Source organism: Zootermopsis nevadensis, unplaced genomic scaffold (genome assembly GCF_977971745.1).
Source record: "Zootermopsis nevadensis isolate Lab colony 2312 unplaced genomic scaffold, Znev_1.0 Znev_ptg000061l, whole genome shotgun sequence".
In the NCBI taxonomy this organism is placed as follows: domain Eukaryota; kingdom Metazoa; phylum Arthropoda; class Insecta; order Blattodea; family Termopsidae; genus Zootermopsis; species Zootermopsis nevadensis.
In genome coordinates, this window is record NW_028259192.1 from 18122518 (window position 1) to 18142316 (window position 19799).

Consider the following 19799-nt stretch of genomic DNA (forward strand, 5'->3'; position numbering starts at 1 on the left):
GTAATTGTGTGTTGGATGTGGACTGGATTCAGCTGGCTGAAGGTAGTGTCAGTTATATTGTCGAATGGTGAATAACGAATTTAGAATATTGTGAGTGATGGAGGTCGTGGCTTACTTTAATGTGTAATCATTTTTCTGGAGAGGAAGCCTAGGAAAAAATCGGGATAATCGGTGTTGAGGCCGAGAAATTAACCGGAAGCATGTAGACTGCGAAAGAGAGAAGCTGCCACTGACTGTTGTTTTATTTCTGCCGCGTTAATAGTTGTGGTTTGTTTCGGAAAACCGTGAGCTACTTTTCCATTGAATTCACGAGATGGAGAGCATTATTTTTTGCACGTTTTTGTTTCAGTCTTGATTTCTGGCAGAACTTTATCGATTCATTTGTGTTGAAGACAAAACTGCTGCCAGTCACCTTAGAAATAATAGACTGCACAACCACCCAGAAGACCACCATCGATATTCATATTGACGCGAGAACCTCAAATTCCACGTTGCTCCCGCATTCCATAGCCATTTTCGCATTTTTTCACGTAGCCTATGTCTCGTAGGAGTGGTGATTTATCCGCCAGGATACAGTGTTTTTGGTTTTAATACCTCTGATTGTTGAGAAGCCGTGTCTCTGGGCGTAGTGTGCAATTAAACATCTTTGTGCAGCTGACGAAACCTGCGAGACGTCACACCACCACACCACAATAGACTTGGCAGTCAGGTCGATGTGTTGCAGTGCAGCAACTTTTCTGACGGATTGCTCCTCGCCTTCTATCTGCGATCTTGATCGATTGGTTATGTAATTTTATTTTTCATAGTTTTTGCTTTGTGTCATTAATGTATGAAGCTATGAAACCGCATGTTCTGTCAGAGAACACGAGTAACTTGATCGTCTAGATGAGCGATTCGCAGACTTTTTTGTTCGCTGTTCAGAATTTCAAAAATATTCTGCCTGACGTCCCACAGTCTGTCAATTAGCAGAAAATTGGAAACATTTTATTTGCATTGTAAATATACTGGTATAATATTTTACAAGTGTTGTATGAATAGACGTACATTTTATAGGTACAAAAATAAACCGAAAAAACCGTCGGCAACATTTACTGCAGACAGACTGCATTAGAGAAACAATTTTTTTTCCAGTGAAGTACATAAAACCTGTCAGTTCAACTATCGAGAATTTTTTTATTGTCATAATTTTCTCTTTATTGTGTTCATGAGAAGGTAAAAATGGCCTGTCGAAAATCAAATATGGTATATCGAACACTTTCTTTGGAATTGTTCCGACAGACCATTTATCATTCTCACGTCTCTTTCGGAACTACATTAATTATCTATACAGCTCATGCACATTCATTAAAGTAACCTATAGATTAATTAATCATCCAAAATTTGTCGTCGTGGGCAGGCATCTTCATACTGCAGTCTGCAGCTTTGTCGACAGTGATGTGTTTTGTTGTGACTTTGTTTCTTTCAATATAACTAATTTTTAAATGATCTGAGCCTTTCTTGGGCTACTAACGATGCTTCTTTTTAGGACATACATCACATGGTATAAAATTGTAGGTTGGCTGCAAAGGATCAGCTGGATACAATGTGGCTTATTTGAAGGTACTATCCAAACCTTAAGTGTGTATGGAACAGGGCGCAGAATAGAGTAGTGGAGCTGAGAGACAGGAAGTAGCAGGACGAAGGACGGATTTACACAATGAACTTCTTAGTTTCCTTACTGCAGCAAATGTTATAAGGCTAATGAAATAAAGGACTTTAAGAAGGGGTGGGGTTTGCAGTACGCAACGGAGAGATGAGAAATGCTTACAAATTTTAGTCGAAAACCCTGAAGAAAAGAATTTCTTCAAGAGACCTAGGGGTAAATCGGAAGGTAATATTAAAAACGGATCGTAAAGATATAGGCTGTGATGGCTCGGATTCTATTTATCTGGATGGGGCCCTGAGGGGGGGGGGGGTATTGTGAATACCATAACGAACTTTCGGCTTTCGTGTTTCCTTGTTGCCTAAGAAACTATCGATTCTCAAGAACTTTTCTCCATGTAATTATTTAATTAGTTGTGATACTCTTTAGCCAATCTTGTCTAAGGAAAAAACACTAACCTGGGTCAAGATAATATGTTTTCGGTTAGTGGTGTGTCACGAGCCTTGCCGAATACGAGGTAGAAGTACGGAGTGTTCAGTCACAAAGTTCGGTTATAGGCCTAAAGACGAAACTCATTATTCGTTGCGAACAGAAAAAAGTGAGATGTGATTTCTGTCCCGGCATGCTTATTGCACCAGCCTGCAGTCTACTTGCAGCTGTTCACAAGCAGGGAGAAGTAGACTCTCGTCCTTTGATATTTGAATTTGAACACTGTGCCAATATTTTTGTGACAGACAGAATGGCGCCAACTCTCAACGGCTCATAGACGTGTTCACAGAATGTAGATGCTCTGTAAAATGTCTGCTGAATCATTTAATAGACTGGTTGCTGGTAGTTTTGTGTGACCATGTTCTATACGTTTTTCTGAGTTGTCAAAACTTACTGGGTGGTTAATGGGTTGACGTGTGACTTTGACTGAGCACATTAAACAAGTCGGATCCAGACAAAATGGGATCTAGTACTTCAATGGTGTACGTAGACCTGCATGTCTGAAAAGCTTTCTTTGCCAGTCAGCATTTCTCTGCGGTCTTCACCGTCATTTATTGCAGATACAAATACGTTTTCTTTGGCTCCTTCGTCTTAACCGTCTTGTACTGAAGTGTTCTGGCAGAATTTCGTAAGGTAGAGCAGCACAAAATCAACTTTTGACAGTGTTGATTAGTAGCAGAGGAATGCGTTCTTTTGTTTGGATAAACGTAAGGAAAAGTCAGCTGTATTAAATCCACAAATAAAAGTCATTCAAACGTCGCATATTCCATGCTTTCCTTTCTTAAACCGTAACCGTTGCCTTTTAAATTGGACGATTTAACGGATCATAGGTGGGAGTTGACGCCTACAGTCGGTAGCAGTACTAGGCTTTAACACGTGTGCCTGATCCTTAGAATGGCGAAGTTAGTGAAGCGCTTATTCTCTGTTCTATTTGTACCAGCTTGTAGGTATCGATATACACACTTGCTATTGATTTTCCCGTTATCAGCTAAAAAGCTTAGAGTATTTTAAGAGCTCAGGATAGGCATAACTTTATAAAAAAACACTCGAATAACGAAAGATAATTCTCGAGAATAACAAGCATAAAAACACTTGAGATATCTGTAGCTTTACGCAAAGCCACGTCGAAAACCTGACTGACATGTCGGAAGCATTTTTCGTATTGTTAATGGCAATTTCTCCATCGTACATGGAACAGGTGATTGTGTTATGTCACAAAACTGTCGCAAACCAAAGGCAACCTTATGTAGTTGCATGTGAATTCATATAGCGTACTTACGATTGGCGCCATTACACATTCCTGCCCCAATTTCCTGTAAACAGGCAAGCGCGCGGAGTCCGACTTAGTGGCTTGTGGTGTTTTCGTCTTGACATTAAAATTCGACCATGAGCAAAATGTGGTATAAAAGTTGTTTTCTCTTAAACTTTTAAAAGATGCAGCTTCTTTTACTATAAATATTTGTTACAAGGAGAGGAAGTAACAATAGGGTGGGTAAAATTAGGTGACGAGGAGCCTTACACTTATTTGTGGTTTATTTAACTACACTTTCAGTAGCTCAGACTGTATGGCGTCGATTTATACGAAAATTGATAAATGATGAGTGGGGAAGTATTTGGAACGAAGCGGACATGGCATAATTCAGTATAATCCGGCATTTTTCTGGAGAGATTGAGGGAAGGCATTATACCAAGTTAACTGGTCCTTGGCTCGCGATTTTAGTTTGCCCTGAACGTCTCGAACAAAAGCAGGAATTCTTAACACTCGGCCACGATATTTACTGTAAGCTTTGTTATTTGTGGTTTTCGCCATGTTACATTGGAACGGTCAAGTCAATTAGAATGCGATGGCACGCAAGAGGATATAAGAAATACGTACATCTTTGTCTGAAAATGTGAACGGAAAAAGTTATTTAGGAGAACCAGGCATAGATTAAGTACAGCTTATAGGAATTGGGCACGAGGCGTGGACTGGATTTAACTGACTTACGATAAGGTTCATTGGTAAACATTTGTGAATACGGCAATAAGGGCCTAATCCACAGGTTTAATAAAAGGCCATCGATCATCGAACCACTCCAGTTCTCCATTAAGTATGATACCACCCTCTCTCTTGGCAAGAGGTCCGTCGTTGATCAGTCCTCTGCAGTCTCCTGTGGGAAATGGCGGCGTCGCATTGATCTCGCATCGCGACGTCTGACGGACGCCGGGCGCCTCACTTTTTCGTTGTAGAACTGTGAGTCAACAAACGTTGAAAGGGACACTTCCATGTTCCGATATATTTTTCGTTTTTGACATCCCTCGCTGCACATTATTGCTAAGTCAACATTATATGTTATGATGATCATGAACTGTAAATGTTATTAGAGAGAAAGTGATGTATATGTTTCGGTTTCTTTGACGATTCATCAGGAGCTAAATATTTTGTATATAGCATTTTGATTGGAACGCATATTCAAATTCGGAAGTATACCCCCAATAAGTTTATGATTTTAGTGGGTGTCCATCATTGGTCATGTTGCTCGTCTGTTAAAACTACAAATCTGGTTGTTGCATAGCTAATCAACGACACAGATATTACACTGCATAATCAGAAACTCTGGTTTTTAGCAAGGCTAATCGAGTACTACAACCATTACACCTCACAGACATTCTTATTCCTTGTAGGTGGTGATATGGCGGATTGTTGGAGAATATTCGAATTTTCATTACCCTTGGAAAGTACGATAATGATTACAGAAGGTGATAGCAGGTCCCCAGATTTTGCTAAGAATGTTTTGAATGCGAGCTACACGCGAATTCGCTCTGTGAATTTGTGAGGCTCGTGTGTTTATTGTGGATAAATTAATGCAAGTCTGGATTTGACATGCAGCGTCCGACTTACGAGCACAGCGTATTTTCATCTTCTGCGTGCATGATGTGTTTTCTTACGATACACGTTCACTGTCATTCAGAAGGTGGCCGTGTACCCTTTTAGCACGGACTGTATGACTCGAAGAGCAGGTCGGCCGTCTGTTGCAGTCAGGCGACCTGCTGAACTTTGATAATATCTCCAGATGACCGCGCGCTCCAGTTTCACTAACACGCACCTTCCAGATCCACGCCAACGCGTTAGTTGCGTCTTGATAGAAGTGTTTACGTCGCCATGGAAGCCTGCAGCCTCAGATATTCTCCGCTGTTGTGTTTCAGACGCTTTTTATAGTTCAGTGGAATACTTTGTTGGCATGGCAACCTTTTGTCGGAATAAAATATAAGCTTGGACGAAGGACTGGTTCCACGAAGTGTTATAATTTCTGGTCTCTGCGCTGTGTGAATGTGAAAACCGCCGTTCTATTTCGGTATATCTAGCTCATTTCTGCATAAAATATTCAGGTATAGTAGCTGTTTCTGTGTTGTTACAAAGAGGGATTTTAAAGAATACTGAACACGTGGGTTGTAATATATCTCAATTTCAGTAGACCTGTTATTCACTTCTACCACTTTTCTGTGACATTTTTGTTCTTTCGGAAACAGGCGATTAACAATGGTGGTAATAATAATAAAAATAAAATAAAATTCTGATAGCTTGGTATAGCTGTAAGATTAGATAGACTGGCACGGCTAATAACACGATAGATATTAAAACGCATACGGACAAATTATGTTTCCTTGCAGTTCATAAAGAGTAAGTAATATTCAAAAATTCGAAACAAAAGTTGTCGATATTTTGTGTGAATATTTTTAGGTATGAGCCAATTTAGGGGCGATGAAGTTTTATGCGAATATCGTGTCAAGAAAGCATTTGATTACATCGAAACTAAATTCGTGAGATTGCAGGTTCTCACGGCGGCCAGTGTTATATTGGATATCTTATGGGATGCTGCGCCGTGAAGCCTGGTAGAAGTTTACCGACGTTTCAGAAGTGTTTGCTGCCCCCATTATCAGGGCGATAAGTCATCTGCCAGACTGCACGGCGCAGCAACCCAGAAGACATTTACGTGCCAAAAATCTTTTTGTGACCTATATTCCATTTCGTTGCACGAGTAGGTCAGCACTCTGCGCACTGTCTGTGGGCCAATATTTCACTGTTTATGACGTGAAATGAAGAGTGGCGGAGAGGGCGCTATCGAGATATCGACCCACGCGACAACTTCCATGCACAAATTGCTATAAATGCACTATTAATCACCAGGGATGGAGTTGAATTTTATCTTGGTTCAAGCACAGAAACTGTTAACTAGAACTAGTAGATTTTTACGATTTTGTGTAACAACCCGGAAGACAGCCATCTTCATAGCTAAGGACAGGCTTTGAGAATAGCTCCCTGCTTTTCGCGCATGATCTGTTTTGATGAGACGTTCCAGCATTGGCCCGGAATTACTCTAGTGTCTGTGTAGTTTAACCACTACAAACTGATTTATCTGGATGAGGAAAACAGGCGAGAGATTTATTGTCACACGTAAACAAACCCTCCGTTTTATAACACCAGCTCTGCCAGTCATAAGGTATTGTGTCGTAAATTGGCGGAATTGCTGAACTGGAATATACTAGCTGTCCAGATTGAAACCTCTTCGTAACATGTGTAGATATTCTGCAAGTCACACGCGTCGGAGAAGTTGCCGCCCAGTCACGGCGTACCTTGATCCGTGTGGATGGTATTTATGGCCCCAGTACACTATCACTTCTGCGTCGCCTCACCATGTTACAAGCCAACATGGAGACAGTGTTTGCGACTAGATTTACTGTCAACGTGGTTTACTGGATGGGACAACTGTTTTTCAGAACAAATTAAATTACAGAGTTTTGTGCTCACAGGCTGTTTTGTTAACAGATCAACGGCCCGCACTGAATTTAGCTTTTATTAAAATAGTTGGCCCCAGGATATTTATTGTGATTTATTGCACAGAGAACAAAGTAAATACGTAGTAACATTTGGAATGATTTTGGTAGTTGGAGGTTAGCACCCTATTCCTGATACATGTTCTGCTTGTCATTGTCATTTGGAAGTCGTGTATTTCGTACGATAACATAGTATGAACGGGTCTGTCGCTGAATGGATATTGTTGAAATATTATATTGACAAATCACATTGTAACAGAGCTTGAAAATGGAATGTCTTTGGCAACAAAGTCACCTGTATTTTTATATTTAAGGTTTATATTTCTTATGTATTTCTAGGTACGTATCACAACGAGAAAATCAGTAGATAAGAGAAATGAAACATGTTTGTACCGAATGCGTATAGTTTTTGTGATACGAAGAATCATTTCTAAGAAATAAGATAAAATTTGCCTTTGTACATATTGACTTATTGGTAACCATTATCAAGCAAGGAACAAGAGAAAATCACAGCGTTGTGTTTGTGTGATTCTGCATTCTTGTTTGGATGTACAGATTTTTTTAGCGATCTTTCTGGAATTTAAAGGAAAGCTATATATATACAGTTTTCAGTGTTATTGATCACTTGCTGACGTTTTTTATTTACGTACAAAGTCTTATTTGTTACATGGTGGACTTTACTCATTTCCCAGTAATCACAACCTGGGTTGTTTGGAGTATGAACTGAAAGTGGTAACGATAGGTGTTGATTCTTGCAGGAGCTGGGGTCGCAACCCTTGCCGGTCATCAGCGTCACCGAGGACGTGGACGGCAGTATGGCGTCTGGGCACGAGGGTGGCCGGCCCCGTGCAGGTGGGTACACCAGAAGTTGGTCAGCCTCCACTGACTGAAGGAAGAAGAGGCAGGTTACGATTAATGGGGATAATTGACGTATAGATCAGGGACGCGTAACGTTTTTCGGACATGTATCGCATGCCTCTTGGGTGTGAATAATTTTCAGTGTTTGTTAACGGAAACAGAATGGAGATGTGTTGGAATTTCCCTCGCGGCGTGAAATACGGTAGCGTTTTTTATTTGTTTTCTGCTTTGTGTTTATTTGTTAAAAACAGTAATTATTGGAACATTTTATATTGATTTTTTTTTGTAGATCAATGTCATTGTTATTCTTGCTACTCGCACGCCTCTCTCCAGGTGTTCATCATTAAGACCCATCCTAAATCTTGATTTACATTTTACATCAAGTTGAACAGTTGTTCAGAGCGATGAGTGCTGTTAAATATTTCCGATATTAACAAAGTGTGTTTTTGTATTAGGAAACTAGTTTTAATCATGCAGGCTAACATTAAAAAAATCACGCAGTGTGCTTACTGCGGGTTGGTAACCCATGATTTAGTGTTAATGGCCAAGAATTAAAGGAAAACGTTACCTTCCCAAAGTCACACAAGACGCAAATGAAATTTGCAAATCGGTATCCGAAATATTTTTGCCACGATAACCACAAGTAACTTTCTGCAAAGTTAATGTTTTTGTTTTATCTATATATTTATCATGATTATAGGGTAGTTATATCGGTCGATAGATGGTAGCACGGGGTTATCGTGCTGTGCGCGCTGTTGTGGTGAACAACAGAACTACGACTATTTTGTAGAAAGAATTTTCCGTTGTAGTTGTTTACAACACAATAGACGAACTCCTTGCGAATGTAATGTCTGAGAGTTCATATAATATATTTCCCAGACTATTATCGATTTTCTATTAAATTTCGTATGACAAACACAGTGTAATTGTAGGGCATATTTTATTTTGGTGCAAGGTCCACTATAACCACTGCTTTGCACATAACTTGAATTGAACTGTCAGAATTCTGTATTCTCAAGAATGTTTCGTAGAACAAAAGGTTGCTTTGTGTGACATGTGACATACTTCTTATTAAGATCAAATGTTTGAAGTTTTAAACATTGTATGGGGTGTACATTCAATGAAATACAAGGAAATGAAATCTGTCTGTCAGGAGTGGCATGTATTGTGGTACGTACATTTGTGAAGAGTAGAATTGTACACTGTTGTTTCTGTATTAATCTTTACAGTAAGGAATTTAAATAACAAAGAATGCATTTGGGAATTGCAGTTTTATTCTGGAATTTAATATCTGCTCATGAATTGGGTTGAACAGGTTGAAGAAATAAATCACTTGCAGCGCTTATTTATTTTTAACCATTTTGTCAGAGCAACTTCATTGGTATATGGAGGCAGTATGTTGAGGCCCTGCGAAGTATCTTTTTAAAGGAAATGCTAACTATTTGAAGCAACTTAATTAAAAAAAAACCAAGAATCAGTTGTCACTTTACAGGACCCACTGTGTTCGGTTTGGCAGAAGCGTGATGTAGATCAGACAGAAACAAGTATCCAAAAAGCAAAGTGTTATAATTCTTCTGGTTATGTATTTTCAGGAACGTGGAGTATATCCCATACTCGGCACTTGAACGTGGGTCACGGTTCATCAAGTCCCTCACCATCCAGTGCCGCAAATACACCCTCCTCATCGACCGGGTCAAGTTCCAGGCAAAGGCGCAAGTCTGGGGACGATATACTGCACCAGCAGCAAGCCTCTTCACCTTCCCGAAAGCCCGCAACAATCTTAGATGCCTTCAGGCCTCGCTCAAAGTCAGATGCGTCTCGCACCAAGAAGCCCGTTGGTGCAGGCAGCACCATCATCTCACAGATGAAAAGTGCCATGCAGGTATTATTGTCGTTATTATTTGCAATTGTGTTTCTCTTTAAAACAGGTTCGTGGTCTGTTATTCTATATTGAGTATAAAACCTCTCCTAGGAACTGGACCAAGATCTCTTACTGTCGGAACAGATGCCTTTCAGCTTCAGATAACTCATGTTAGAATTGCTGTCTTCCGTGCTTGGAGCAGATCCATGTAGTCCCTTTATTAACTGAAATTTTTTTCTAAACTTCTTCCTGCTTATATTCATAGTTTTATTCTTACAAATAATGACAATATTTGGCATGCACAGGGTGAAAACCTAATCTGTTTACCAGAAAATAGAGATTTGTGATGACTTCTTAGGTTATTTATACGCGTGATTAGTTGTAAATAGGATGAAGGATCAGAGAGTAAGTTATTATGAATTATTTTAAGGCCTCTCATATGAAAATAATAAAAATCACAATTAGGTTGCCCGAACCTGGCTGAGATTTGATTCATTACATTGCAGAAATAATACAGGAGTAGTAAACTTCATAGCACAATGTTTTGTGGAATGAACAGTTTAGATTTTATATGAAGTGAAGCTTTCACGGCAGCTTTCATTAATAAAGTCTTCTCGGGCTATCAGCCGTGTTAGATGTTGATCGATCGCCGACGTTTCGAGGACCATCTTTGTGCTCATTTTCGAGGCTGTTGACTGTGTGGCTCGTAGCGCGAACTAGTTCTTGAAAATGAGGACAGAGATGGTCCTTGAAACGTCGGCAATCAATCAACAGATAACATGGCTGATAGACCGAGAAGACTTTATTAACAGTTCAGATTATTTACTCACACATGTGAGCTGCATGCAACCATATTGTTTGCTGGGCTTTAAATTCTGTGACTTCAGGAGAGATACAACTTTTGGCCTGTGATCTCCAAGTACCATCTTCCTTTTCCTTGGAAGTAACTCATTTTGATATTGGCTGGATTATATTTCTTCTTCCAAAACACTGACTTCTGCAAAGCGAACTATATACATATTGTGCACTTTCCTTTTGATATTATATTACTAAATGTTTTACGAAACCATGTGGGTAAGCAACATACTGTCAGATTTCTGTCTTCTGGGTTGTTGCGCTGTGTAGTATGGTTGATGTTAACCAACGTTTCAGAGGTCATACTGCCTCCGTCATCAGGGCGATGAGTATGAAGATTTCTGTCTTCTGGGTTGTTGCGCTGTGTAGTCTGGTCGATGTTTACCAACGTTTCAGAGGTCATACTGCCTCCGTCATCAGGGCGATGAGTATGAAGATTTCTGTCTTCTGGGTTGTTGCGCTGTGTAGTCTGGTCGATGTTTACCAACGTTTTAGAGGTCATACTGCCTCCGTCATCAGGGCGATGAGTATGAAGATTTCTGTCTTCTGGGTTGTTGCGCTGTGTAGTATGGTCGAGGTCAACCAACATTTCAGAGGTCATACTGCCTCCGTCATCAGGGCGATGAGTATGAAGATTTCTGTCTTCTGGGTTGTTGCGCTGTGTAGTATGGTCGAGGTCAACCAACATTTCAGAGGTCATACTGCCCCTGTTATCAGGGTGATTCACCAGACTACACAGCGCAACAACCCAGAAGACAGAAATCTTCATACTCACCGCTGTGAAAAAGCTCAAATCTTACAACATACTGTCACTCTCGATAGTCATCAGCTCCTCGTTGCCAAAGTAACTATCATTAAGTTTGTTTCTAAGAATATTTTGATCTTATCTTGAATTTTCAAAATTTATCATCTACCACCTTAATTTATCTTATACCAAAGGAGTAGGACATTGAAAGCAAGAAATGTATCAAGTATGAGTGACGTATGCCCTTGTAATATTGTCAGACTGTAGTGGTAATTAATTTACATGGCTGGTGATTGGTTGTGCTCACACGCTCGTTAATCACCCTGAACAGTGTGTTGTTATCTGTCGTAAACTGTTGTTTGTGAGTGCGGTGTATGACCCGTAACCACTGCAAATGCAGTGTGGTGTCTGCCTCGCACAAAGGTAGGTTTCTTCAAATGCAGCCATTGTCTTGTTTTCAAGGCTAGCAAGTGCCGTGCTCCTGTCTGATATGTTCTTTACAGAGCAACTGTTTTGAAATTAATTTATTTGCTATTAATTATTATTACTGGTCCTGTATTGTACACTGAAAAAACTGTAAGGGATATGGAAGTGAAATTTATGAAGTAAATATTTGTAAACAAATCTTAAAATTTCTTTAAAATGTAATGAATATGGTCAGTTTAGTTTGTTATTAAATAATTAATATTTTAATAGAGTTTTTTAAAATTTAAATAACTAACAATAAATATAAATGAGGTCCATTATAAAGATTAGAAAATAAATTCAGTATGTTCTTATTATTCATTTCTTAAATTGTTATAATCCTGTTTGCTTTCCAAACACAAAAGGTTAATAACCAATGCAGTACATTATGTTTATTCTTACCACACGGTTTGTTTCTTGGTATATGGGGGATATATTATTGATTGGCATAATGTTTATGATTGCTGAATTATGAAGAACGTAATTGTGTAGGGTTCTGCCCTAGTATTTGATAGGAGGTATTGAAGAATACCACAGAAGGAGCTTCATTTGGGGCTCAAACACGAAGCAGAAATGCTAACCACTATGCAATACTTATCCTCCGAGGCATTTTTTGAAGAAAATTGCTTGTATGAAGCAAATGCAATGACTTGATAGCATTATGAACAAGAGAACTGACTTTAGTATAAGTTTAACCTTTTTGAAAGTTGTTTAGAATGAGAAAGGATGTATGGGGTTCATTTGTAATATCAGAATATGTTTTTCCCAGTTACAGCAAAGTGAATTTGATAATGATTAATGAATATAATACTTTGCCAAAATTCATTTATCAGGAGTTTGGTTACTGCATTGATATGGATGGATTGACACACTAAAACAAATATATGATTTTTTCATGTTACTTAACTTGTCTAAAATTGTTGTTTTACAAACATACTCTACACAGATGTTAGGTGGCCAGATAGTACCCGAGACAGACTTTATTGTATTTTATACAGTCGACTTGAGACTATAAATAACTAAGATATTTCTCTGTTATGTTTTGTTCTAGCATTCTCTTAACATGTCATCGTCTCCGTCCAACAAATCGTCATCTGATTCATCATCTCATCATAATCATGTTGACTTGTCAAGTGGTCACACCCAGGTACGACCGCGTGCGGGCTCTGAGAGTAGCAGTGGTCGGGGCCCAGTCTCCAAGGTGATGGATATGTTTCGTCATCGATCCCACAGTGCCGTGTCTGCCGAAGACAAGAGGAAAGCGGTGAGTAAACTTTTTACTTATATGTAACTAAATGTGAAGCCATCACAAATTTATTAAGCGTGCTCAGTTCCGAGATGGCATTGATGTTTGTGTTGCGTACGGGCAGTTTGCGTAGGAAATATGCAAGTTTACTGTAGATTTTTTCAGATTTAGGATTTTTATTTCGCGTTATATTCTTTCAATGACTGAAGTTAGTTTTCAGTTTTGGAAGTGAAACATGGGTCTCGGTTAGTCCGACACATATCAGCTTTGCTCTTTTGTACCTAAAGAATGGTCATGTCATAGTAAATTGTTTGAATTTTGAATGTAACTGTACTTTGCTAAGGCACAATCATTGTGTCATTAAACTTACGCCTATTCTAGGACATTTTTCGTCATCTTAGTTTAGAAACCACACTACATTTTAGGAGCTTTCTCAGTTTCCATCATCAGGTGAGCAGCTTAATCAGTTGCGTCTTTTGAGAAAGCTGATCTCAATCTTTGTGGATTGAGATTAGCCAGCTTCTTAAACCAAGATAATTGAAAATGTGAAGGAACATGTCATTATATCAAAAGGCACTTCTCGATCCAAAAATAGTTACAAGTCAGCATAAACCAGCTACAAAGCCTAGAATCAACATTTTTCAGTGATTTCTTAGTATGAGAAACACAGAACACTACACTCACTCACAGGCTGAGTGCCAGCGCCTGACGCTCTCTGCGGGCGGGAAAAAATTCACGCATGCGCATGAAGGTCCCCTACACCCCCCCACCGGAGGACACTTCCCGTGCTTCATTTGTTTCCATGGGAAAAATTAAGGTCCGATACATTCTGAACTGACCTCATATATATCCATTTTTTAAAAAAGTTCAGTGCCGTAGTAAAAGTAGCTAAGAACCTTATTATATGGCAAGGAACAGTGTCTTTGAACAAGTGGGTCGTAACAAAATTTGGCCGTTAAACCGTTAATTATTAAATGTAACTAATACATTGACTAGATTATCAGTTCCAAATCAAGGCCTTAGATATATTCTTAGAAACCATAAAATGCAGTTTGTTGGGCTGAATGAAAGTATATTTGGTGTTATTATACGTGGCATGTTTCTGAAAGAAACGGATTGAACGTCGTCCTTATGTTTCAGTTACGTAACCTACTGGTTTGTTGCTTCACTTACTGGCTTGTTCATTAACAAGTGTTTATGACTGTGACCATGGAAACGGTGCAAAAATGAAGTCTGTTGTGGATACTAGTCTGTTAAATGGAAATTGTTACAATATTTAGTGGAGAAACACTGAACCACAAAATTCAGTTCAGATTAGCTGAGTTATTTATAACACCTGTTTCACATGAAGCTAAATGATTTTCACAATACCAGTTCATCATGCAATGTGATATGTGCAAGTACAAAGAGATTTTTTGATGTAAGATTTGAGGTTTTCACAGCAGCGAGTATGAAGATTTCTGTCTTCTGGGTTGTTGCGCCGTGTAGTCTGGTCGATGTTAACGAACGTTTCAGAGGTCATACTGCCTCCGTCATCAGGGCGAAGATTTCTGTCTTCTGGGTTGTTGCGCTGTGTAGTCTGGTCGATGTTAACCAACGTTTCAGAGGTCATACTGCCTCCGTCATCAGGGCGATTTTTAGTATGAAGATTTCTCTCTTCTGGGTTGTTGCGCTGTGTAGTCTGGTCGATGTTAACCAACGTTTCAGAGGTCATACTGCCTCCGTCATCAGGGCGAAGATTTCTGTCTTCTGGGTTGTTGCGCTGTGTAGTCTGGTCGATGTTAACCAACGTTTCAGAGGTCATACTGCCTCCATCATCAGGGCGATGAGTATGAAGATTTCTGTCTTCTGGGTTGTTGCGCTGTGTAGTCTGGTCGATGTTAACCAACGTTTCAGAGGTCATACTGCCTCCGTCATCAGAGCGGTGAGTATGAAGATTTCTGTCTTCTGGGTTGTTGCGCTGTGTAGTCTGGTCGATGTTAACGAACGTTTCAGAGGTCATACTGCCTCCGTCATCAGGGCGAAGAGTATGAAGATTTCTGTCTTCTGGGTTGTTGTGCTGTGTAGTCTGGTCGATGTTAACGAACGTTTCAGAGGTTATACTGCCTCCGTCATCAGGGCGATGAGTATGAAGATTTCTGTCTTCTGGGTTGTTGCGCTGTGTAGTCTGGTCGATGTTAACGAACGTTTCAGAGGTTATACTGCCTCCGTCATCAGGGCGATGAGTATGAAGATTTCTGTCTTCTGGGTTGTTGCGCTGTGTAGTCTGGTCGATGTTAACGAACGTTTCAGAGGTCATACTGCCTCCGTCATCAGGGCGAAGAGTATGAAGATTTCTGTCTTCTGGGTTGTTGTGCTGTGTAGTCTGGTCGATGTTTACCAATGTTTCTGAGGTTATACTGCCTCCGTCATCAGGGCGAAGAGTATGAAGATTTCTGTCTTCTGGGTTGTTGTGCTGTGTAGTCTGGTCGATGTTTACCAACGTTTCAGAGGTCATACTGCCTCCATCATCAGGGCTATGAGTATGAAGATTTCTGTCTTCTGGGTTGTTGCGCTGTGTAGTCTGGTCGATGTTAACCAATGTTTCTGAGGTTATACTGCCTCCGTCATCAGGGCGATGAGTATGAAGATTTCTGTCTTCTGGGTTGTTGCGCTGTGTAGTCTGGTCGATGTTAACGAACGTTTCAGAGGTCATACTGCCTCCGTCATCAGGGCGAAGAGTATGAAGATTTCTGTCTTCTGGGTTGTTGTGCTGTGTAGTCTGGTCGATGTTTACCAACGTTTCAGAAGTCATACTGCCTCCGTCATCAGGGCGAAGAGTATGAAGATTTCTGTCTTCTGGGTTGTTGCGCTGTGTAGTCTGGTCGATGTTTACCAACGTTTCAGAGGTCATACTGCCTCCGTCATCAGGGCGATGAAGACAGAAATCTTCAGATTTTTGATGGTCATACCAGGCACAGCCTTTGCACTATGTTCAAACACCGTGTTCATCTAGTTGCTCACCTGTGATGATAGACTACATCGATACCGTAGACTAAAATTTACTGATCTGCATAACAGGCGATGCTGAGAATATTTCTCATTGGCTCCAATATATTCCCTTCAGCTTCAGAACAGATTCTGGTCCATATGTTGTAGTTGTTCTCTGGGTACAGAGTTCTAGGACAAGAAAACGGCCATCTTTGGACTCACCGCTGTGAAAACCTCAAATCCTGCTATACTAGAATAAGATGAACGATTTTTCCAAGCTCTGTTTCTTACTGAGTGAAGGTACCAGTTGCAAAATATAAGTCTGGCTGCCGAATCTTGTAAATGCACGACTTCTAGATTCAGTAATATTGTTGTAGTTTTTTTGATACTCCTGTTTCTTGCGAAAGGTGTGTAAGTGGCCAACAAGGCCAGCTCAAGCCAAGCTCTGACATCATCCAGTTTTTGTTCTATTAATATCGTGTTTCGGCATTTGCGTTTCCTGTCTTGAAACTCGCTAGGTGTCCTTTGATCATCGACGCAGTTCTGAATAATGTTTCTGTTCGAAACTTGAGCCCTTGGAGATTTTATTCTGAATTTCCCGTGACTCTTCATAGTGAAGTTATGCTTCACTTAAAATTCGTACAAAAATATTTGATGCATTAGAGTAAACTTATCTGCACTGAGTCACAGACTCCTCTTATCAGTGCTGCTGACTCATCAGGTAACCATCACTGCCACAGTTTACGGAGTGTGAAAAGTGGCAACTAATGTAATGGTCATGCTGCCAGATAGCTCCCTGTACTGCAACACATAAAAAGCCTTTTACATGTGATAACAATTTAGTGCCCACGGGCTCTCATAGAAGAGGTGATTGCTTTTTTTACGATGCATGTGTAATAAACACTTTTGTTTCTCACACATTGTTTTGGTTCAGTAAGCAATATTTGGAAAATAAGTAAATGATAGTAAAATATGGATCTCGTTAAGATTTTAAAATTTTATTTGAAATATTTTTCGATATACGAATGCTCAACGACGTACAAGGAAAATTTATTTCTGACTACAGTGTGATCTCTATATCTCTGTCGTAAATGTGCATTAAAGGCTGTGTGGTATATAAAATAGCAGAGATTACATTTTGGAAAATATGTGTATCCAGCAGCATATGCTGTTTCAAACCGATTGACTGGCTAACTCCGCATAGTTTGGTTTTGTGTGTGTCCATCCACGTTTCTTATCTGAAAGTATTCAAGTAAGTTGGTTTTTGGGATCCATACTAAAAGTTGTAGTAGTGAAAATGTAGTTTCATTGTCTTCTGGTCAGTTATAAATCCTCTTAAAAAAGTCTGCTGAATTGACCTCCGTAGGGTATGCAGAATAGAAAAATATTTGGACAATATGCGTACATCTTTCCACTTTTGATTGTGTTAGATAAACCTTACATTTTGATTTAAAGTATAATCTACAGTAATAACCAACCGTTTGTCACGCGTCATTTCGTAGACATAACTACACAGTTTCCAAATAGAGAACTGGTAAAAATAACCCATGAAAGATATCAGTGGTATTTTATTAAACACCAAAACAACTATTTAGTTTGTGAACATATGTGGTATAGACCAGTGGTGTGCTGCAGGGACTGGTAGGGGCTCGCATGAACTTGTTAATTTCAAACTAATTAACAAAGTACCTTTTTATTGGCACACAAATAACAGATTATACTGGCGATACAACAGTATTTGTAACTTCTGTGTTGGATTAAGCTGCTGTCATTGCTGTCTGCAGAGGATTAAGTATTCACCAGCTACGTAATAGCATCAAGTGTAGCAAGCCACATCAGCGGCACCCAATTTCTGGAAGCTGATTGTTTTTGTCATTCGTTTTCCACATGAACCTACAAAATATGTACTTCATCTTCAAAATAGGTAAATTAAGAAATATTTAAACACGTATTGTAGACTACGTTGTATTTTATTGATCAGTTTGTAAAAGTCAAGGGCTTCTGAATCTGTGTTGTTCTGTAAACAGTCAACAGAGACCAAATGAAACGACGTCTGAAACGTATGTTCATGCATATTAGTAATTGCAATTCACTCCCTTCTTTTGTTTATAAGATACGTAGGTATGAGTTAATTAATAAATCGTTTGTCGAAGAGATACGCTTATGTTATAACATCGCTTGGGTTCTATCGTAACGCATATACAAGCGGACGATATGCATTTTAAAGATTACGTAGTATATGTATGATATAGAATATTTTGTTACAGATAGGAACACCCAATCTCGTCGCATAATTTTCATTTGCAAGCTATTACGCTGAATTTTAAGGAAATGTGACGCAGTGTAATGGACTGTATTAATCTGACTTATGTTTCGGTCTTGTGAACATGGTAACGGACCATCGAGTCCCGTAACAGACAAACTGACTGACTAACTGAACTGATATTAACTACTCAAAAGTGTCACTGCATCATGGAATTATTCGGTTTATATTCTTTTGACGGATCGTCGATTTTAATACCACATCAAGGCGAAATTGTTATACCGTGTTTTAAGTAAGTTTGTTCAGAAATTGTTATTTGTGCTGTATCATGTCTGACGGCTTGCCGGTCCCAGAAATGTCCAGTGCTTGTAAAACCGCAATGTTCAGAGCCAGAGTGTCATTTGTGTGGGACGGTGGTAATTTATGCTTCAGTGTCATATGATTTGAAGTGCACACTCGTGTTACCGAAACACATGATCCGACTTACATCTTGTGTCGGACGTGTGCCGCTGTTGTGAAGGTTGAGACGTGTGGACGTGTAATTTGAATGTCTCGGGTCGTTGGGGACGTCATGGATTGCGAAACAGTTTTGTTTGTCCTGTCTGTAACAGTGTGGGTACCATGTGACGATTACGCCTTGAAAGTGTGGAAATACTACATTTCTAGTAATTGGATGAATATTATATAACATTTATGTAACTTCTGTGTTATCTGGTAGAACTTCTTTTGCGCAAGTTCTTTTTCTGTTGAATATCGAAAGAGTGTTTCTTTTGACCGTAAACGACAGAAATCGGATGTGCTCACAGAAGAGTCGAACGTTTATTTCTTTTTTAAGCAGGGGTGTCCAACTAATACTTAACAACCAAGATGTTGTGATAGATTAGTTACTGATCGAAATCGTATGATTGAACGTAATCATCATTAATATCTTCAGCTCTTTCGAGTTAGATCTTGTCGCCTATTCAGTTCAGAATTACTTCTGAAATTATTAATCTGTTTAGACATTTGCCAGGACATTTGAAGCCCTAATTATTTGGGCTAATTGTGTCCCACGCATCGAAACACGACTTAAGTGAGGAAGGAATTTGATTTCGTTGTCCTGTATTTCCTCAAATTTGAATTGATGCAACTTATTCAGTTGTAGACTGATCCGCGTAGCAGTAGATTCAACTCTGTCTCGTATTCGAGAGATAACGGATTTGAATCTCGACCTTGAGATCGGCTATCCTGATTTTCCTCAATAACTTCATGCAGATGTTTTGAGTATTCTGGAGGTCCAGCTTTTAAATTTTACCCCGAAGCCTGCTATTCTGAATTTTTTTGTGGTTTTCCCCTAATCCCTCCAGGCAAATTCCTACGAATTTATTGCTCACTAATTATTCTAACATCCGGCAGCGTAATTAAATGAACCATCAAGAAGTTAGTAAATACGTAAATATATAAATGTGCTGACTGTTGCCAGATAACATTTTTCATTGTCATATGAAACTTTCTTAAATTAGGGAATCTAGCCTAGAAAGCAACTTCAATATCGTAACAATTCGTAAAATGTATATGTCTAAGGCTCAGTATGATAATTAGACACGCCAT

General features: G+C 39.4%; 1 protein-coding gene across 1 annotated transcript in view; it reads left to right on the forward strand.

Moving 5' to 3' along the window:
* LOC110831051 (SNF4/AMP-activated protein kinase gamma subunit) overlaps positions 1-19799 on the forward strand; it is a 122815-nt gene that overhangs the window by 43425 nt on the left and 59591 nt on the right. Inside the window, exons 2-4 of the mRNA XM_022066647.2 lie at positions 7705-7798; positions 9397-9686; positions 12782-12994. Of these exons, the coding sequence (XP_021922339.2) occupies positions 7705-7798; positions 9397-9686; positions 12782-12994 (597 nt within the window). The remainder of the gene's footprint in view (positions 1-7704; positions 7799-9396; positions 9687-12781; positions 12995-19799) is intronic.